This window comes from Sinohyriopsis cumingii, chromosome 11, assembly GCF_028554795.1.
Source record: "Sinohyriopsis cumingii isolate HCF-2022 chromosome 11, ASM2855479v2, whole genome shotgun sequence".
Lineage (NCBI taxonomy): Eukaryota > Metazoa > Mollusca > Bivalvia > Unionida > Unionidae > Sinohyriopsis > Sinohyriopsis cumingii.
The window spans coordinates 99,027,145-99,047,716 of NC_142971.1; the positions used below are offsets into that span (position 1 = coordinate 99,027,145).

Below are 20,572 nucleotides of genomic sequence, written 5' to 3' on the forward strand. Positions count from 1 at the left end.
AGTCTTGTAATTTTAACTCCTTTAATTTGTTTTCTTTCCTTTTAGGCTCATCTGGTATATACCAACTGAGCAGGACCACTAATAAAGTTTATGTTAAGTGAATACAGTAGATTAAAGGGCAGTACTATAATACAATATTAAGTATACTTTTCATTCCATAGATACTAGTAATATATTACATTAAATAGAAGATCTCAAATGGGTAATGATTTAATATTCAACTTATGAAATGGATTGAATAATGTCCAGCTTTAGCAAGCCTTGATGAGCAAAAGCTGGACATTATTCAATGAGTTTCATAAATTTAATATTAAATCATTAACTGTTTGAAATTTTTTTTATTACATAGTTTTTATTTCAGTGGAAATTATTTAGATAGAAAGAAGAACAAATAATTTTGTTCATTCTGACAGAAGCTGCACCTTTTATTTGATGTTCATAAAAAAATAGTCCCAAATGAATTGAAGTAGTATTGATGTTTAAAAGTAGATTATACTTTTCTCACAATCTCTTAAGTCCAACAGTAAGTATCCTCCTTAATAAACAAAAAATTTTACACAGATAAAATAATTTTTCAACACAGAATATCCAATGCAGATGATGTCCCATATTTTGATGCAGTAACCTGTTTAACATAACCTAACACGTAACTTTCACATCTAAACATTACATTGTTGCAATATTCATTTGAAATAAGGTTTACTGGATGCAGAAATACCCATATTTACTGTAATGTATTGTTGTTGTTGTTGTTAGGTTTAACGCCATTCATCAGCACACAATAGGCTATACATGGTGGCCAGTATTAATGGTGGAGGAAGAACCCGGGAAATCCCCAGAAAGAACCACCAACTCTTGAGAAGCTACTGGCAAGCTTTCTCACATACCCACACTGGCCGAATCTGAGACTCGAACCCACGCAGACAGAGGTGAGATGGCAGTGATCCGTAACAGAAAGCGCTTTAGACCACTCGGCCACATGTATTTGTGACCATGTATTTGCAGTACCTGACTTGGAACAGCAGACTACAGAATATGTAAACAAATTTCATATTTTTTTAGTAGGAATTGCATCACATATTTACCTTGTAAATATGCAGTGGTTGGATAAACTTCTGTCAGTTTTGAGACTGGTTTATGTCCACATTCTTCTGTGAACAGAGGTGAGTTTATTTACTTCTGTAAGTTAACATTTAAACCACACTTGTTTATAGGATGGATTCCATGTTGGTGCATAAGCTGTACAGGACAGAAACAACCCCACCCTACATGCTCGCTATGAACTGAGCAATACCCTAGTTTAACTTCTTGTTGTAGTTCTTGTCTTGAAGTTTTACGCCATTTTTCTTACAATGATATTGTTATACATAACATAACAAACCCCCGTGTGGGTAAATTGTCCATATTCAGACAGTGGAGATAATTTTTCCTTAATTTGCATTCACGAGTTGAATTAAAAAATGGCCACCAAAATGTTCATCGTAAACATTATTTAAGGCAGGATTACAAAGGTTTTCCCCACGATTGTAGCCAATCTGTAAAGAGAATACTGTACAATAATTTCATGGTCTTATTTAGACCAATCAGAATCAAACAAAGTGATATGTTCACATGTTATAATATCAAAAATATGAAACTGCACACACTATAGGCAAAGTGTACCGACTATGTGATAATACAATACTAGATACACTTTTTATCCCATACATGATACTAGTGAGTGTGTGTGTGTGATCTGGATTTTTAACATAATTTTAAAAATATTTCAGTCATATCGATATGATGTCTGCAGTATGGTAGTTTATAGTGATGTCTAGCACTGGGGCATCATGCCACAGACATATAGCATCATGTCCCTGTACCAATAATAAGAGTAAAATGTTTCTGCCACATAGAGCTCATACACCAACAATAAAAGTACATGTATAATGTTTCAGCACTGTACAGCTTATGCACCCACAATAAGAGTACAATGTTTCTACACTGTACAGCTTATGCACCCACAATAAGAGTACAGTGTTTCTGCACTGTACAGCTTATGCACCCACAATAAGAGTATGTTTCTGCACTGTACAGCTTATGCACCCACAATAAGAGTACAATGTTTCTGCACTGTACAGCTTATGCACCCACAATAAGAGTACAATGTTTCTGCACTGTACAGCTTATGTACCTGCAATAAGAGTACAATGTTTCTGCACTTTACAGCACTTGCAATAACAGTGAGTACACTATTTGTCATGTACAGCATCTACAATACGAGTGCAATTTTTCATCCACTATGCAGCGTTTATAACCACAACAATAATACAATGTTTCTGTACTGTACAGTACCTGCACCCACATTGTGAAAACAATTTTTCTGCCCTGAACAGTACCTGCAGAAATAACAAAATTACCATATCTCTGTCACATTGAAAACGATGTTTCTGCCATGTACAGCAAATGCAGACACAGAGTATATATTTTGTCCTTTTGAGTGCCAGTAGCTATAAGAGCAGAATGTTTCTGCCACGCATAGTGTAATGTTTAGTTCAAAACCATCACTTAGGCGTAACTTTCCAGTTTTTCTGATAAAATCATTGAATAAATTAAAAGCAATAACCACAAATCTTAACAACTGATGAATTCAATTATTCTGAGCAGGTAAATTAATTTCAACTTTAATTATATTTATGATTTGTATTTAATAACAAGAACATGGAATGCATGATTTGTTCTTAATAACAAGAACTGCAATGGATGATTCATACCTAATAACAAGAACTGGGATGCATGATTCATACCTAATAAGAACTGGGATGCATGATTCATACCTAATAAGAACTGGGATGCATGATTTGTACTTAATAACAAGAATTAGGATGAATGATTTGTACTTAATATCAAGAATTGGGATGCATGATTTGTACCTAATAACAAGAACTAGGATGCATGATTTCTACCTAATATCAAGAATAAGGATGCATGATTTGTACTTAATATCAAGAACTGGGATGTATGATTTCTACCTAATATCAAGAACTGGGATGCATGATTTGTACTTAATAACAAGAACCGGAATGCATGATTTGTTCTTAATAACAAGAACTGCGATGGATGATTCATACCTACTAACAAGAACTGGGATGCATGATTTATACTTAATAACAAGAATAAGGATGAATGATTTGTACCTAATATCAAGAATTGGGATGCATGATTTGTACTTAACATGAATAAGGATGCAATATTGTACTTAATATCAAGAACTGGGATGAATGATTTGTACTTAATATCAAGAACTGGGATGCATGATTTGTACCTAATATCAAGAACTGGGATGCATGATTTGTACTTAATAACAAGAACTGGGATCCATGATTTGTACTTAATAACAAGAATTGGGATGCATGATTTGTACCTAATATCAAGAACTGGAATGCATGATTTGTACTTAATATTAAGAATAAGGACGAATGATTTGTACCTAATAACAAAATTTGGGATGCATGATTTGTACTTAACATGAATAAGGATGAAAGATTTGTACTTAATATCAAGAACTGGGATGCATAATTTGTACTTAACATGAATAAGGATGCAAGATTTGTACTTAATATCAAGAACTGGGATGCATGATTTGTACTTAATATCAAAAAGTGGGATGCATGGTTTGTACTTAATAACAAGAATTAGGATGAATGATTTGTACTTAATAACAAGAACTGGATGCATGATTTGTACTTAATATCAAGAACTGAGATGCATGATTTGTACATAATAACAAGAACTGGGATGCATGATTTGTTCTTAATAACAAGAACTGAGATGAATGATTCATACCTAATGTCAAGAACTGGGATGCATGATTTGTACTTAATAACAAGAATTAGGATGAATGATTTGAATCTGTCTTTATGGATTTCATACATACAATCCTGATGAAGAGTACACCAAAGTCATGTGAACTTGATCCAATTCCAACATTACTGCTGCTTGAGTGCTTAGATCCAGTATTGCCTTTACTAACTGATGTTATTAATACCTCTCTCTCATCCGGGGAGTTCCCATCATTTTTCAAAACTGCCATTGTAAAGCCTCTGCTGAAGAAACCAACACTAGACCATAATGATTTAAAGAACTACCACCCAGTTTCTAATCTCCCATTCATATAAAAAATCTTAGAAAAGGTTGTTCTATCCCAGCTTGTAACTCATCTAAATTCAAACAGTCTTTTTAGCAATGTACAATCTGCATATCGCCCTTGCCACAGTACTGAAACTACTCTTCTAAAAGTAGTTAATGACATTCTCTCTGCTGTGTTGGATAGTGGAAAGATTACAGTCCTCACCCTCCTTGATTTGTCTGCAGCATTTGACACAATAGACGATGATATATTACTTCACCGTCTCCAGCATGTATTTGGCATTCATGATACAGCCTTACTGTGGTTCAAGTCCTACTTGTTCAACAGGACACAAATTGTATCTGCAAACGGAATACACTCCAGCCCAGTTGATCTATGTTGTGCTGTTCCACAGGGGTCTGTTCTTGGACCTGTTCTCTTCATTATGTACACTCAGTCGCTCTCAAGTGTCATAGATCATCATATAGTGTCTCACCAATTGTACGCTGATGACACCCAAATATACAAATCTAGCCACCCAACTGAAGTTGATGCTACCATCCAAGGTGTAGAGAGGTGCATTTCTGATGTGAAATCATGGATGACATGTAACAAGCTGCAGATGAATGATGATAAAACTGAGACCATTCTGATCACAACAGAAAGACTTTCTCATTCACACCCTTTACCTCGAACAATAAATATCAGCAACGCCAACATTAAATTCGCACAATCAGTACGAAACCTAGGTGTTAATCTGGACAGTACTCTCACATTGCACTAACATGTCATGAACATATGCAAGGCTGCATATCTTGAGCTGAGATGCATCAGCTCAATTCGCAAATATCTTTCAGTTGATGCCACTAAAACACTTGTGTGTTCATTGGTCTTTCAAGACTGGACTATTGTAACTCAATTCTGTCTGGTTCATCTCAAAATCTACTCCTGAAACTTCAAAACATTCAAAACACAGCTGCTCAGATCATACTTAGAGTACCACGATCAGAGCACACCTCCCCGCTGCTCTGTACCCTACACTGGCTATCCATTTGATCCAGAATCAAACACAAAATTTGTTCTCTCTAGTCCAACATACCTATCATACCTTAATATCAAAAACTGGGATGCATGATTTGTACTTAATAACAAGAATTGGGATGCATGATTTGTACCTAATATCAAGAACTGGGATGCATGATTTGTACTTAATATCAAAAACGGGGATGCATGATTTGTACTTAATAACAAGAATTGGGATGCATGATTTGTACCTAATAGCAAGAATTGGGATGCATGATTTGTACTTAATATCAAAAACTGGGATGCATGATTTGTACTTAATAACAAGAATTGGGATGCATGATTTGTACTTAATAATAAGAATTGGGATGCATGATTTTTCCTTAATATCAAGAACTGGGATGCATGATTTGTACTTAATAACAAGAACTAGGATGGGTGATTTGTATCCAATAACAAGAATTGGGATGCATGATTTTTACCTAATAAGAAGAATAAGGTTGCATGATTTGTACTTAATTTTAAGAACAGGGATGCATGATTTTTTACTTAATATCAAGAACTGGGATGCATGATTTGTACCTATTATCAAAATCTGGGATGCATGATTTGTACTTAATAACAAGAACTGGGATGGATGATTCATACCTAATCTCAAGAACTGGGATGCATGATTTGTACTTAATAACAAGAATTAGGATGAATGATTTGTACCTAATATCAAGAACTGGGATGCATGATTTGTACCTAATAACAAGAATAAGGATGCAAGATCTGTACATAATAACAAGAACTGGGATGCATGATTTGTACTTAATATCAAGAACTAGGATGCATGATTTGTACTTAATATCAAGAAAGGGAAAGTGTTCCTAATTGTTCCCATGGAAAGATCATAGTGCATTACATTTCAAGATTCATTGTTTGCAGTAACCATAAAATCCACTAAATTGGTACTACACAAGTAATAGTGAATTCATAGTACATGTATATCTCTTTAGTCTAATTTAATGTCTACACACACTCACACACACACACACACACACACACTATCTATCTAATCACCAATGTTATCAACTTTGGTTAAGTCAGCTCCTTGCTGGACGAGATATTCAACACAATGGTTCTGCTGCTCCTTCACTGCTAGCAACAGAGGGGATCTTCCAACTCTGTTGACAACATTTAGGTCACACTTATAGCCACAGAGAATCTTTAACACATTCAAATACCCCTTCTTACAAGCTATATGTTGTGGCCTGTCATCATACTCAGTTTTGTCAAATTTGTATCCATTTTCTAAAAAGTATAGCACTGTTTCAATGTCATTCTTTGAGACAGCAAGGCACACATCATTTTCTTCAATTTCAGCACCAAGCTCTACCAAGAGTTTGACAAGACCAAAGTTCCTTTGCATCACTGCAACTGATAATGGTCTCTCATGATAGTGGTAGCTTGGTTTATCAATGTTAGCACCCTTTTCCACAAGCAATCTCACAATGTCTTGAAGATCGTAAATGCAAGCTACACAGAGAGGCGTTTGACTATCGACTTTGGCACTTCCATCTACATCTGCCCCATAGTCAAGGAGAAGCTCAACAATTTCCCTTGCCCCAAGGTATGTTGCCCAAACTATAGGAGTTACAGTATGATCCAATAACTTTGATGGCCTGTGTCTTGATCCATCAAATGTAGATAAGGGATCAAGCGATAGGTAATTCTCAAAGCTGAAGTCGGAAGGGGAGGCACCATTGACCAGCAGTAATCGAACCATTTGTACACTTTGCGTGTTTATTGCATGATGCAAGAGAGTCCGAGAATGGAGCATATCTTCAACAAGATCATTTCTGCTTACATTTTTCATAAGTTTTTCTGTCTCCTCTATGTCATTTTGAGATATGGCTGCCAACAGCTGTTTGAAGCCAACTTTAACCTCTGATCTCTGAAATGAGAAAAATCATAAGCAATAAATTACAAGAGTAACAAATTAAAATTAGGCATCTGCAAATATGTTCAGAATATTCACCTAATATCATTAAAACTATCTGAAATACATGCTTGTTTAAACACATAATTTATACAATGCTCATCGTAGAAGTGAAATTATAACAATGATAAATTTTGAGGGTTTTACGCATATGAATTCAGCATCTGATAAGTTAGTATATTGCTTAGTCTAATGTGCAATGATGACACCAATCAAAAAGGTAGTAATCACTTGACAAATTAACCACATGGTTTAAAAAAATCCTCAACAGCATCATTAAGTTTATGATGACCAATAATACTGAGTAATCATCCATTGCATCAACTTTCTGATGACGAGAAAGACTATCAATTGATAAATCATCCTCAGCATCTTCAAGTTTCCAATAACCAATAAAATGGAGAAATTATTCTGAGCATCATTAAGCTTTCAAAAATGAATAATACTGAGAACTCATTTTCATCAGCATTAAGTTTCTGATGACCAGAAAGACTAACAAATGATAAATCCTTCTCAGCATCTTTAAGCTTCTGATGACCAATAAGACTAACTGAGCAATCATCCTGTGCCTCATTAAGTTTCTGATGACCAATAAGACTAACTGAGCAATCATCCTGAGCCTCATCAAGATTCTGATGACCAATAAGACTAATTGAGCAAAGATCCTGAGCCTCATTAAGTTTCTGATGACCAATAAGACTAATTGAGTAATTATCCTGAGCCTTATTGTCTGATGACCAATAAGACTAATTGAGCAATCATCCTGAGTCTCATTAAGTTTATGATGACCAATAAGACTAACTGAGCAATCATCCTGAGCCTCATTAAGTTTCTGATGACCAGAAAGACCAATAATTGATAAATCCTCCTCGGCATCATTAAGTTTCTGATGACCAACAAGACTAATCATGGAAAAATTCTCCTGAGCACCATTAAGCTTCCAATGACCAATAAAACTACCTAACATGAATCGTTGAATTTGCATTTGTAAAAAATATTTATCTCAGTCCGAGTCCAGAACACTAATGTTGTTGTTGTTGTTGTAGGGTTTAATGCCATTTTTCAGCACATGATAGGCTATACATGGTGGCCAGTATTAATGGTGGAGGAAGAACCCGGGAAAACCCAAAAATAAACACCGACCCATAAGAAGCTACTGGCAAGCTTTCCCACATACCCACATTAGCCAAATCCGAGACTCGAACCCACACAGACAGAGGTGAGATGGCAGTGTAATGAAGAGAAGGCTTTGGACCATTCGGCCACTCGGGGGCCCCTCCAGAACATTAAAAATTCCCCATCAGGTCTACCTGGTGTTTTCTACATTTTATATTATAATTTTAGTAACAGGCCTTCTAATTATTTATCGTGTAAACATTTGGAAACTTCCAGAATTAAATGTTCCATTTGGAAATAGTTTTTTTTTCGAAAATGCTAAATGTGACCTGAGGTCAAGTAGAGGACTAAATTAAGTTTATCTAGAAATTATTCATTTATGCTGTAAGATCTGAGCAGAATCAGTTTATTATTGGTGTTATCCTGTATTTCTTTTAAGCTAAAATTTATTTATTCAAATTATTTAATTATTCTTCACTGGAAACACAAAGCGCTCAAAATTCTTATTCAACAAAAGACTGTTGGCACATCCATATGGCACAGGCCATCACAGGCACATCAACACTTTCAGCATTGAATTTATTTTGGAATACCATTAAAGTTTATTCTGAACCTTAATCGTTAGGACATATGATGGAAATTCTATGATTATTTGGAATTTAATTCTCAATACCGTAAGTTCTTTTTATATTTTTCACATTGTATCCCAGGGAAATAAATTATTTGTTGAATTTTACAAAACTTATTGGTTTTAACTTTTCTATTACTTACTTTAAGACCACAGAGAAGGAATAACTGATAAAGAGCAAACTACCAGCAAACCAAAATCTGTATGGAAGTTCAACTCTAGCTGGCTGACAATTTATCCAAGGTTATCTTACACGAAACAGGAACAATGCATGATATTATAACTTGTGTGAAACATAGTAGGCAGAATGCCTTTACTACAGGTTGTGCAAATGCTTGCACATCTGCTTTAGAAGATCACCATGATTGTTAATCATCTGACAGCTCTTTCAGCCCCAAAAGTTTCAATGACATATGGAACAAGTCAGCTTGAACATCCAATTTGATCAAGAAAATGGGGTACTAGTTGGACTTGAAGCAGGCTAGTACAGCTTTCTGTTGAGTAAGTTCCAATATGACATTCATCTGCTGCAGATTGTACAGGTATCCAATATTACAGATTTGCATCTGTCAGAAAAACAGTACATATGCATGTTACCCATGCATGGAATTTCTGCAACCCACAGCAAAGCCATTTGAAAACTAGTTGCAAGATAAAGCTAGAGACTTTGCAACTGTTTCAGTTCTTGCAGTTTACTACACAGTTATAGTTGTTAATAAACAAGTAGCCATCAATGCCCAGATAATCAGCCCAGAAAGTAGGCAGGGACTGACAAGGGTGTCAAGCCAAGTAAACTAACTGGCTTGGGGTCTGATGGTGCTAGTGGTATGACAGGGACTGACAAGGGTGTCAAGCCAAGCAAACTAACTGGCTTGGGGTCTGAATGGTGATAGTGTTATGACAAGGACTAATAAGGGTGTGAAGCCAAGTAAACTAACTGGCTTGGGGTCTGATAGTGCTAGTGTTATGACAGGGAGTGGCAAAGGTATCAAGCCAAGTAAACTAACTGGCTTTGGGTCTGATGGTGCTAGTGTTATGACTGGGAGTGGCAAAGGTATCAAGCCAAGTAAACTAACTGGCTTGGGGTCTGATGGTACTAGTGTTATGACAGTGAAAGACAAGGGTGTCAAGCCAAGTAATCTGATGGTGTTATGACAGGGACTGACAAAGGGGTCAAGCAAAGTAAACTGGCTTTGGGTCTGATGGTGCTAGTGTTATGACAGGGACAGACAAGAGTGTCAACAGAATTATGCAATGGATCAATCCCAACTTGTTCAACGGCCAAGAGAAGACTCCTTCTTTTTGAAGACAGCAAGTGCCACTCAACCACATTACTCCTCTAACTGATGCACAAGCAACCATACAATAATGGAGTCTACTGAAACCAAGATTATTAGCACTGATGTACCCCAAAAATGTTAATGCCAATCTGTGGAACCTTACTGACCAATACCACAGACAGAATTACCCTAACATGATCAGTTGTCCATCTATCCCTTGCTTGTCCAGTTCACACATCAGGATATGAGAGAATATAAAGTGCAGAGAACATAATCCTCAAATTTATAAAAAAAATAATAAAGATTTAGTCCTGAAACCCATGACATGCTGGCTGAAGACAAATGGCCCAGACATCAATTTTCAAGCTGCCATTAACCACTTAAGAGCCTTATAAAAAAAAGAAACATCTTTAGTGCAGTTGATGTTCCCTGGACTGCAAGCATTAGCATCTCATTTAAATGTTGCTTTTCTCTGATGATTTTAAGCATGTTCTCTGTTTTATTTCTAGGTATGGATAGGAAGAAGTAGGATAATGATTAATATCCTAATACTATCTGGCCTAGCAGTGAAGTTATAGAAATCTTGTAACTAGATATATTAACTGGTCCTACAAGTTATGATGTATAAATTAATAGTAACAAGCAACTGTGGATTGTCAATACAACAAGCTATAGGAAGGCAGTAACATTTACATGTACCATAAAATATATAATAGGATTTATTCCCAGAAGTGATATATTGGGTGTCTGCTAAGCTAGACGTTGGCAGTAGTACCATTTACTACAGCTTGGATAATAGGATTATTCTAGACTGTCTCTGCAGTGGTCAATTCAGGTCTGCTTTCTTTTCATCATTTTTTTTCTGATTGTCTTTTAGTCTTCTTTCTATAAATCATTTATTTGTCCCATTCTCATTTCCATTAATAGTCACAAAGTTAATCAAAGAAATATACATCTCCATAAGTACACACAAAAGACACAAGTAGCATACACTCCACATCAATATCAGCACACTTTCCTCTCAAACTGCAACCAAACTGTGCTAAGAGAATCACAGTGAATCTATCTTGTTTTGGTGTATCAGATGTTCTTTTGTCTTTATTCCTTTCAATATTGGCTATTTGGCCCACACATTCAGTCCCTGTGCTTCGTTTAGTTTAATACACTATACAACAGTGGTGCAATGATGCACCTATGCTGCTTAGGGATTCACAAGATATTATACATGGCAAATCATTACACATATAGAATAAAGAGTGAAACGCCAAGGCAGATACTTCCTATTATTGTGTACTTAGAAAACTGTACTCTTTCTCATTTTTATTCTGCTGCATTGATAATCAACCTGTGAGACATTGGCCATGGTAAATGATTTTCATTTTTTATCAACTGGTTTGCCAAAGTGCTCTGTATTCTGAGTTGACCTTCGAATGGATCTGCTATTAAAGTGAACACCCTTTTTACTGTGGCAATTAAGAAATAGTCACTGTCAGTAATATGGTATCAAAGTAAAAACGAAAAAAAATTGACAAAACTGAGAATACGTAAAGGCTATTAATAACAATTTTCAAAATTCATCAATTTAATTATGACCTTTCTATTTGTGTTGCTGTAAATCAATGAACAATTATAATTTATGTTAGTCTTAGGTTTCATTAGAGGGCACATTTTTAGATTACTCCAATCTCTGTCAACTTAAACTGTATCCTCTATGTCTAGAAAGCACCTTAATGACTCGGAAAGGATGGTAGGGTTAATTATTTTGCCAATTTATACTGCTGACCTAAGAAATCTGTGTTGTTTAACTTGTGAAGCACACAATTTTTTTACATTGTGCTTGCCATGATCTTAAGACTGATAAGTACAAAAAAGGCATTTAATCTGATTATGATATGAAATGGATTCGATCATTTACTTGAATCTGGACTTGTAAAAGAAATCTAACATGATTTTGTTAAATAATATAAATAGAGCATTTCTCTGGAACACATGATTATATACAGGTCATTCAGATGATGCTTGATGATGACGAAGAAGAAACAATGGAATACACATACCTGATTTATTTTAGTAGTTATTACTGTTTTTCCTAAGATATTAAAAAAATGTATAACGTTTTTTTTTCAGCACTTAAATTTACATAAAATAGCTCTTGGTAACTTTGAAGCCGAAATGAGAACATAATAAATACAGTGTACAGAGTTTATGACCAGCAACACATTAAAATAATCTTTACTGTTATAACTGAATTTGTATGTTGCAAGTAACTACCTGAACCAGCAAAGCAACTTCTTTTTCTTTTACTTTTAAAAATTCAACAAACATAAATATTTAATTTAAAAACATGTATTAAAACTATGAAACATTCTTTTGTAACAGATAACACACATAAGATAAAACACTACCATGTGACCAAAAATCATGAAGTTATTTATAAAGTCAGTATTATATTTGGTGTTCCCCAATGGCATTACATTCAGAAAATGTGAAAAACAAAAGTGCTTGAACTGATCAAATAGTTTTTTTAAATTCATGGTCAGATGATCTGCTATTTATGCTTATAATTACATTAACTAAGGACATCCTGATCATACAAAAGCATTGAAGAGACATAATAATGTTTGATTAAAGTAGGATCAATCAATCTGGTGCTAGCTATTTGCTTAACATTAAATGATACCTAAGGACTGCAGATATAAATATGAACATATGGTTCATTAAACAAAGATCAGTTAAATACATTTCATCTTTCAACAGAGATAACACACGTTTCTATTTTCCTTTGTTATAATTAATGTGATGTCCATAAGATTAGCAGAATACGGACATGTGCAGACACATATTACTTACAGATCGGCAACTCCAGGGTTCATACAGAATTCTGAATGATAAATTCAAGACTTTTCCCAAACTTTCAAAGACCACAAACATTGATTTCCAAGACCCATTTTCGCTAACATTTTGTATACAAGTTATGTTATATGCAAGGACGTCCCCATCCCGATAGCGAAACTCCTGACGCCAAAATGGATCAGAGTTGGATGCTGGAACCTGCGAACGCTCAACCAGACTGGAAAACTGGCACAAGCAGCAAGCGAGTTGAATCACTACAACTTGACCCTCATGGGTGTAACAGAAGCACAATGGCTGGTGCTGGCAAGCATAAGTTGAACTCCGGAGAAGTCATCATCTGGTCCAGAAGGAAGGACAATGACCACCGGGAGGGGGTCGCCATCATTATCAGCAAGAACAAGACCAATACCGTTCTACAGTGGAAGCCAGTGAACGAGCGCCTGCTGTATGTCAGGATGAACTCCAAGTATGCCAAGCTGTCTGTTGTTGTGGCCTATGCACCAACAGACAACGCAGAAGAAGAGGACAACGACACCTTCTGTGATGCTCTTCAAGCCATTTTAGAGGACATCCCTCGACATGACGTGCTGCTGCTACTTGGCGACTTCAACACTAGGGTTGGCTGCGACAATAAAGACAGAGAGAGGACCATGGGGCGCCAAGGAGTAGGTGTGATGACCGACAACGGGGAAAGACCGGTCAACTTTTGTGATGAGAATGACTTGGTCATAGGAGGGACCCTGTTCGAGCACAAGGACATCCACAAGCTCACATGGACATCACCAGACGGCAGAACTCAGAACCAGATCAACCACATCATCATCAACAGCCGATGGAAACACTCCCTGCAGTATGTGTGAGTGATGCGGCACGCTGACATCGGCAGTGATCATAGTCTTCTGGTGGCCAAGGTGACTTTGAAGCTTAGGAAAGTTAGGATAGGGGTCTCCAGGAATCAGCACTTCGATGTGGCCAAGCTGAAATATCCAAAAGTGAAGGAAGAGTTTAGGCTGGCCCTAAGGAATAGGTTTAGTATTCTAGAAGATGAGACAGCGCTGACCATCGACAATTTCAAGAGAGTAATGAAGGAAGCAGGAGAAGTAGTTTTAGGTTATAGGAATAGTAAGAAGACAGAGTGGATATCAGGAAAGACGTGGACTCGCAGAGACGAGAGAAGACAGATGAAGAAGAGACTTTTGGACTCAAGTCACCAAGACTGAAAGAGAGAATTTCGAAGGAGTATAGAGGAAAAGACAAGGAGGTGAAGAAATCAGCAAGGAGAGACAGAACAGAATACACAGAGAGACTGACAAAGGAGGCGGAGGCAGCAGCAGAGCAGAAAGACATGAAGACGGTGTACCAGAACACCAAGAAGCTGAAGGGCGACTACGGCCAGCACCATAACCTTCCAGTGAGAGATGAAGATGGAACTCATGTCACAGTGGAGAAGGAGAAGCTGAAGAGATGGAAGCAATACTTTGAGTCCATACTGAATCGCCCAGACCCACCTGTACTCGCTAACATTCCTGAAGCAGAGGAGGACCTTGACATCAACTGTGACATCACGGTTGAGGAGGTCAAGCAGGCCATCCACAAGCTGAAGAATGGGAAGGCACCTGGCGATGATGGAGTATGTCCCGAGATGCTGAAGGCAGAAGACACAAAGACACCGCGGTTTCTTTGCCAGAGTCTCCAAAAGATCTGGGATAGTGAAGAAGCACAGAATGACTGGAAAACAGGAATCATCGTCAAACTTCCCAAGAAAGGAGATCTGGGGAACTGCAACAACTGGCGAGGAATCACCTTATTATCCATCTCCAGTAAGATTTTCAGTGGCATCATTCTCCAACGCATCACAACAGCTGTGGACGGCATCCTACGCCAGGAACAGGCAGGCTTTAGGAAGGGCAAATCCTGCATCGACCACATCTTCGTTCTGAGACAGATCCTTGAGCAGTCACATGAGTGGAATGGATCCCTTTATGTGGTCTTTGTGGACTTTGAGAAGGCCTTCGACAGCCTGCACCGAGCCTCTCTGTGGAAGATCCTACGACACTATGGCATCCCCTAGAAACTTGTCAATGTCATCAGGTCCCTGTACGAAAACTTTGAGTGCAGAGTCATCCACAACAACCTACTCACTGAACCTTTCAAGATGGAAACCGGAGTGAAGCAAGGATGCATTCTCTAGCTGATCCTCTTCTCAATGGCCATTGACTGGATCATGCGCCGCACCACAGAGGGCAGGAGGCAAGGAATACAGTGGACGCTGACCTCAATGCTGGATGACCTGGATTATGCCGACGACATCGGGTTGCTGGCAAGCGGACACCAGGATATCCAACAGAAGACACAACAGTTGGTACAGACAGCAAGCACCATAGGTCTTTGAGTCAATATAGGGAATACACAAGTCTTGAGGAAGAACACTAGAGTGGGCGACCCAATCACCATCAACGACCAGCCTCTGCAAGAAGTAGACGAATTCACATACCTGGGCAGCAAGGTCACCACGGATGGAGACTGCACAAGGGAAGTCACCACAAGAATCAGCAAGGCCAACCAGGCCTTCCCAATGCTGAAGCCCATCTGAGGACAACAAATCTCAGCACCCACACGAAGATTCATATCTTCAAGAGCAACGTGCTGAGCATCCTTTTGTATGGGTCAGAGTGTTGGAAGACCACTGCTAACATAGAACGCAAGCTCGAAGTCTTCCAGTCCAAGTACCTGCGATGGATCATGAGGATCTTCTAGCCAAACATGATCTCAAACGAGGAACTCCGGCACAGAGTGGGCGCAAGCACCATCGCCGAGACCATTGCTACTCACCAATGGAGATGGCTCGGTCAAGTCTGCAGAATGCCCCCTGACTCACTACTAAGGGTGGCACTGAGATGGACTCCACAGGGGAAAAGGAACCGTGGCAGACCCAAAGAGACCTGGCGCCGAACCGTGGAGCGAGAACTCAAGACCAGAGGCCTCACCCTGCAGACCGCCCCCATAACAGCAGCCGACAGACTAAAATGGTGCTCCCTTGCTGTCGCCTCAAGCACCAGACGGCGCAGAGAGGATTGATTGATTATGTTATATGAGAAAACAATGAATGCAAAATATTACAATATTGTTTAATGATGAAATTCAAACTATAATAATCAAAAGAAAGAAACCAGGAAAACTTGAATACATCCAAATCTAACAACCTTGCACAAATTTTTGTGATTATGGAAAGAAATTAAGATGTTTGGGTTTATTTCAATTTTCAAAGACTTTTAAAGACCTCAGGATAACCTGCTATATTTTCCCAAACTTTCAAGGCTTTGAAAATGCTACCTCATTTTTCCAAAACAGTCAAAGACCTTCAAAAACCATAAGAACCCTGAATCCTCTGCTTGTTTATTTTTATCAAGAGTTTTGGTAAAATCATGTTACACTGCATGATTCAACAACAGCACTATTGGGACAGCTATATTGCAAGTCTTATCGCAAGAATGCATATCTTTTTATTGCATCTCCAAATTCAGTTTGATCTTATTATGTGACATCTCTTGAATGTATCATCAATATTTAACACAAAAAAAATATTATCTTTGTATATTTTCTTAGAAATTTTGTGAGAAGAGGATTATAGTATATGAGTAGCAAGTCCAATGGACTTGTGAGAAGAGGATTAAAGTATGTGAGTAACATCAAGTCCAATGGGAGTAACAAGAACTCCAATATGAGTAACAACAAGTCCAATTGGCATGTGATAAGAGGATTAAAGTATGTGAGTTACAACAAGTCCAATGGGAGTAACAACAAGTCCAATGGGCATGTGAGAAGAGGACTAAAGTATGTGAGTAACAAGTCCAATGTGCATGTGAGTAACAAGTCCAATGTGTATATGAGAAGAGGATTATAAATTATGTGAGTAACAAGTCCAATGTGCATGCAAGAAGATTAAAGTATTTGAGTAACAACAAGTCCAATGGGCATGTGAGAAGAGGACTAAAGTATGTGAGTAACAAGTCCAATAGGCATGTGAGAAGAGGACTAAAGTATGTGAGTAACAAGTCCAATGTGCATGTGAATTAAAAGTCCAGTGGGCTTATGAGAAGATGATTAAAGTATGTGAGAAACAAGTACAATGGGCATGCGATAAGAGGATTACAGTATGTGAGTAACAACAAGTCCAATGGGCATGTGAGTTACAAGTCCTGTGGGCATATGAGAGAAGGATTAAAGTATGTGAGTAATAAGTCCAATAGGCATGTGAGAAGAGGATTAATGTATGTAACAACAAGTCCAATGGGCAAGTGAGAAGATGATTAAAGTATGTGAGTAACAACAAGTCCAATGGGCATGTGAGTTACAAGTCCAGTGGGCATATGAGAAGAGGATTAAAGTATGTGAGTAACAACAAGTCCAATGGGCATATAAGAAGAGGATTAAAGTATGTGAGTAACAACAAGTCCAATGGGCATGTGAGAAGAGGATTAAAGTATATGAGTAACAACAAGTCCAATGGGCATGTGAGTAACAAGTCCAATGGGCATGTGAGAAGAGGACTAAAGTATGTGAGTAACAAGTCCAATGTGCATGCGAGAAGAAGATTGAAGTATGTGAGTAACAACAAGTCCAATGTGCAACATCAATGGTCAAATTGGATGGTAATATCTCTGCTGCTAATTTTTACGCATCTCTTCATTTTGCATTAAATTAAGTGATATTTGGTATTATTTAAAAGCTAAATACATTTTTTCATGAGTATGTAAGCTTTATAAATAGAAATTATAGCTTTATAAATAGAAATTGTAATTTTAATGGCCATATCCAAGATATAAACATGGGCATAAAATTCTGTCTTTGAAATAATTTAACTGCTTTTACATCACAACTTTCAACATGTTCCAGCTGCTCTATTGTATGTATTTCTTCATCTTTCATTCCATTAATTTCTATTTGGTATCATATAAAAGCTAAATTAACTATCTACCTACTGCACAAGCTTTCTGAATGGAAAATTAAATTTAAAAGGTTGAAACATTATCATAAATGTTTGTCTTTGAAATAACTTCAACTGCTTTTCCATGCTCTGTTTTATGCATTTTTTCAACTGGGTTGTATTTGGTAAATTTAAAAGTTTATTTTAAAAATCTGCTTTAACAAGCCAAGTTTTAAGGTCAATATCTGAGTATTAAAAAAGAGTATACATTTCCATTTTTTAAAAAATAACTTTTCATTGCAACCGTCAATTAAAGGCCAATTACTCTATTCTTCCATTTAAGTAATTTTTGGTATAATTTAAAAACTAAATAAATTCTTCCACTGACTGCACACGCTTTAAGAAAGCAAAGTATTTATAAAGGTGAATAAACTGATTTCAAAATATTTCTCTACTAAATTTGAAATGGAATATTCTTACGTTAGTTCATTTGATTTGTATACTGCACAACGCCGTTATGTCAAATAAAATCGGGGTGTTTTGTGTTTTTTCTTAATTGCAGTTTTAAACTAATCAATGTACCTTGGCATAATAATAAATATAATATCTGAAAGAACTATAAATTTAACATTTACACCCAAGACAATTCACATGATCCTTATCACCCATACTAATCATGACCGTTCAGGATTACAAGTAATAACTTTTCATAAGTTACATATCGTTTTGAATTGATTCTCCACCTTTTGTACTGATGTATGTATTTATATACTACAGCATAATTATCGATGGATCCATACACGAACGAATCAATCATGAAGTTAAAATGACACCGATACTCAGTACGGTAGGTCTGCTTCACATAACAGTTTTCACATGAAAGACGACATTTACAACTAAATTACAACGCGTACCTCCATTTTACGAACAATGATGTTTTTACATTCATCCAAGCAATGCTATTTCTCAGTCTGCACAGTATTTGTTTATTTTCATGGTTCTAATATGCACTAAACCTGTCACAATGGCGGCATACAGTCAACAACAATCGGCACTAGCTTTGCCATTTCCGTCAGGTCGAAAAATGGCCTCGGAGATATTTGTTGTAGTAATACGCGTCAATTTGTTGTGTCCGGTGATTCGCCTATGGTGAAGTACACCACACATGTTACGAGAGCTAAGGCCCAATGAGAAGTACAACAGAATGCAGCTCTCAATTGGCGACCTATTTTCGACATTATGGAGAAGACCGTAGATGTTCCGATTGACTTAACAAGCGCTTTGCAATATTAGCACTTGGGATATTGATGTTTTGTGGTTCGAGGTCTTACTGCCTATAAAAAGGTGCTGTGTAGCATATTCCGATGTCAACTAACATCGGAACAAGAAGTCAAATTTTCTGGAATACCTCACAAGCTGGGCAGCCTATATCAACGCTTTTCTATCAATTAAAGTCAAAATGTTTTTGTCACACTGTTCTTACTCTGATGTTTTATTTCTAATAACTTAAAGTTCTCAAACAAGCAAAAAATGGACATGTTTTCTTTTCCCGTTGGTCTACATTTCGGTTGGCTGGAATACGATGGAAGCCGGGAACGCAAAAATCAGATAAAACGATGAACTGTGCCTTGAACGAAACGAGTTTTTTTTTTAAAAAAAAACAAAAAAAAAACACTTTCTTCGAATTTTATATATTTTAATTGGGTTCGTTAAAGAAGCATAATTCAGCTTAATCCGATTTTGGCATTCTCAGCTTCCATCGCATTCCAGCCAACTGAAATAGTCGTCGGCGTAAGATCAATGGAACCATAGTCGATCGAAATGTGGGTCACTGGAACTGGACAGGGCGTTGGCATTGTACGTGTTACAGATGTCGGAGTTGTCTGAAAACTTGGCCTTGGTTGAATGATTGACATTGGTGATGTGCAGATGGAAGCCGGACAGTCCAACAAAGGTGAAGTAAACGGAATCAAGGATGTTGTGAGTAATGTGGCGATGTTGGCAGTTGAAGCAAGTGCTGAGCTACTGCTACTGACGACGTGGCTTGGCAGGGCGGAGTGAAATTTACTGGTCGCAAAGCTTCGGTACAAGTCTGTTTCATAAACCGTAAGTATACAGACTGACATCTTTCTTCATGTTTAAGAGTGGTTTGGGTTTGTTCATAACTTGTCATAAGTTGATTTTTGTCATAACTTGTTTTGAATTTTTTTTTTACTGATACTTTCAACACATCGTTGGAACGTTCTTCTCGTCATACCCCATTTAATGATGGAGACGATTAGATTGACAGAAAGGTGATAGGAAGGTAATAGAGAGAGTTCAAGCCCTCATAAGGAGGTACTGCTCCTAACAGTGTTGATGTTATCTCACGTCATGGGGAAAGCAGGATAGGTACAGGATCAACTGTAAGAAAGGTGAACTCTGATCAATGAAGTCTCACGTAAGGAACTAGTCCTGCACAGCCCAGAAAAGGTTATATTGGAGAACAGAAGATGATAACGATAACTCGATGCCAACAAAGTTAATCACGTTGGTGCTCCGCTCACCTATGATTACATGACCGTGCGCCATTTTCGTTCCGTCCAATTTCAGAGTTCAAAACCTTCCAGATGCATGTTTTTTTTAGAGTCTGCATACGTCACTACAAAAAATT

The 20,572-nt window shown here is 37.2% G+C and overlaps 1 protein-coding gene across 2 annotated transcripts in view; it reads right to left on the minus strand.

Moving 5' to 3' along the window:
* The window catches only part of LOC149789092 (uncharacterized), a 78,585-nt gene extending 59,451 nt beyond the window's left edge, over positions 1-19,134 (minus strand). The window contains exons 1-2 of one of the 2 annotated variants that reach the window (XM_089975289.1): positions 18,834-19,134; positions 6,197-7,070 (exon numbers count right to left, since the gene is read on the minus strand). In XM_089975289.1, coding sequence (XP_089831415.1) covers positions 6,197-7,070; positions 18,834-18,839 — 880 coding nt within the window. In that variant the 5' untranslated portion in view covers positions 18,840-19,134. The remainder of the gene's footprint in view (positions 1-6,196; positions 7,071-18,833) is intronic. The other variant, XM_089975290.1, reaches the window with a different exon arrangement.
* Positions 19,135-20,572: the final 1,438 nt, after the last annotated feature.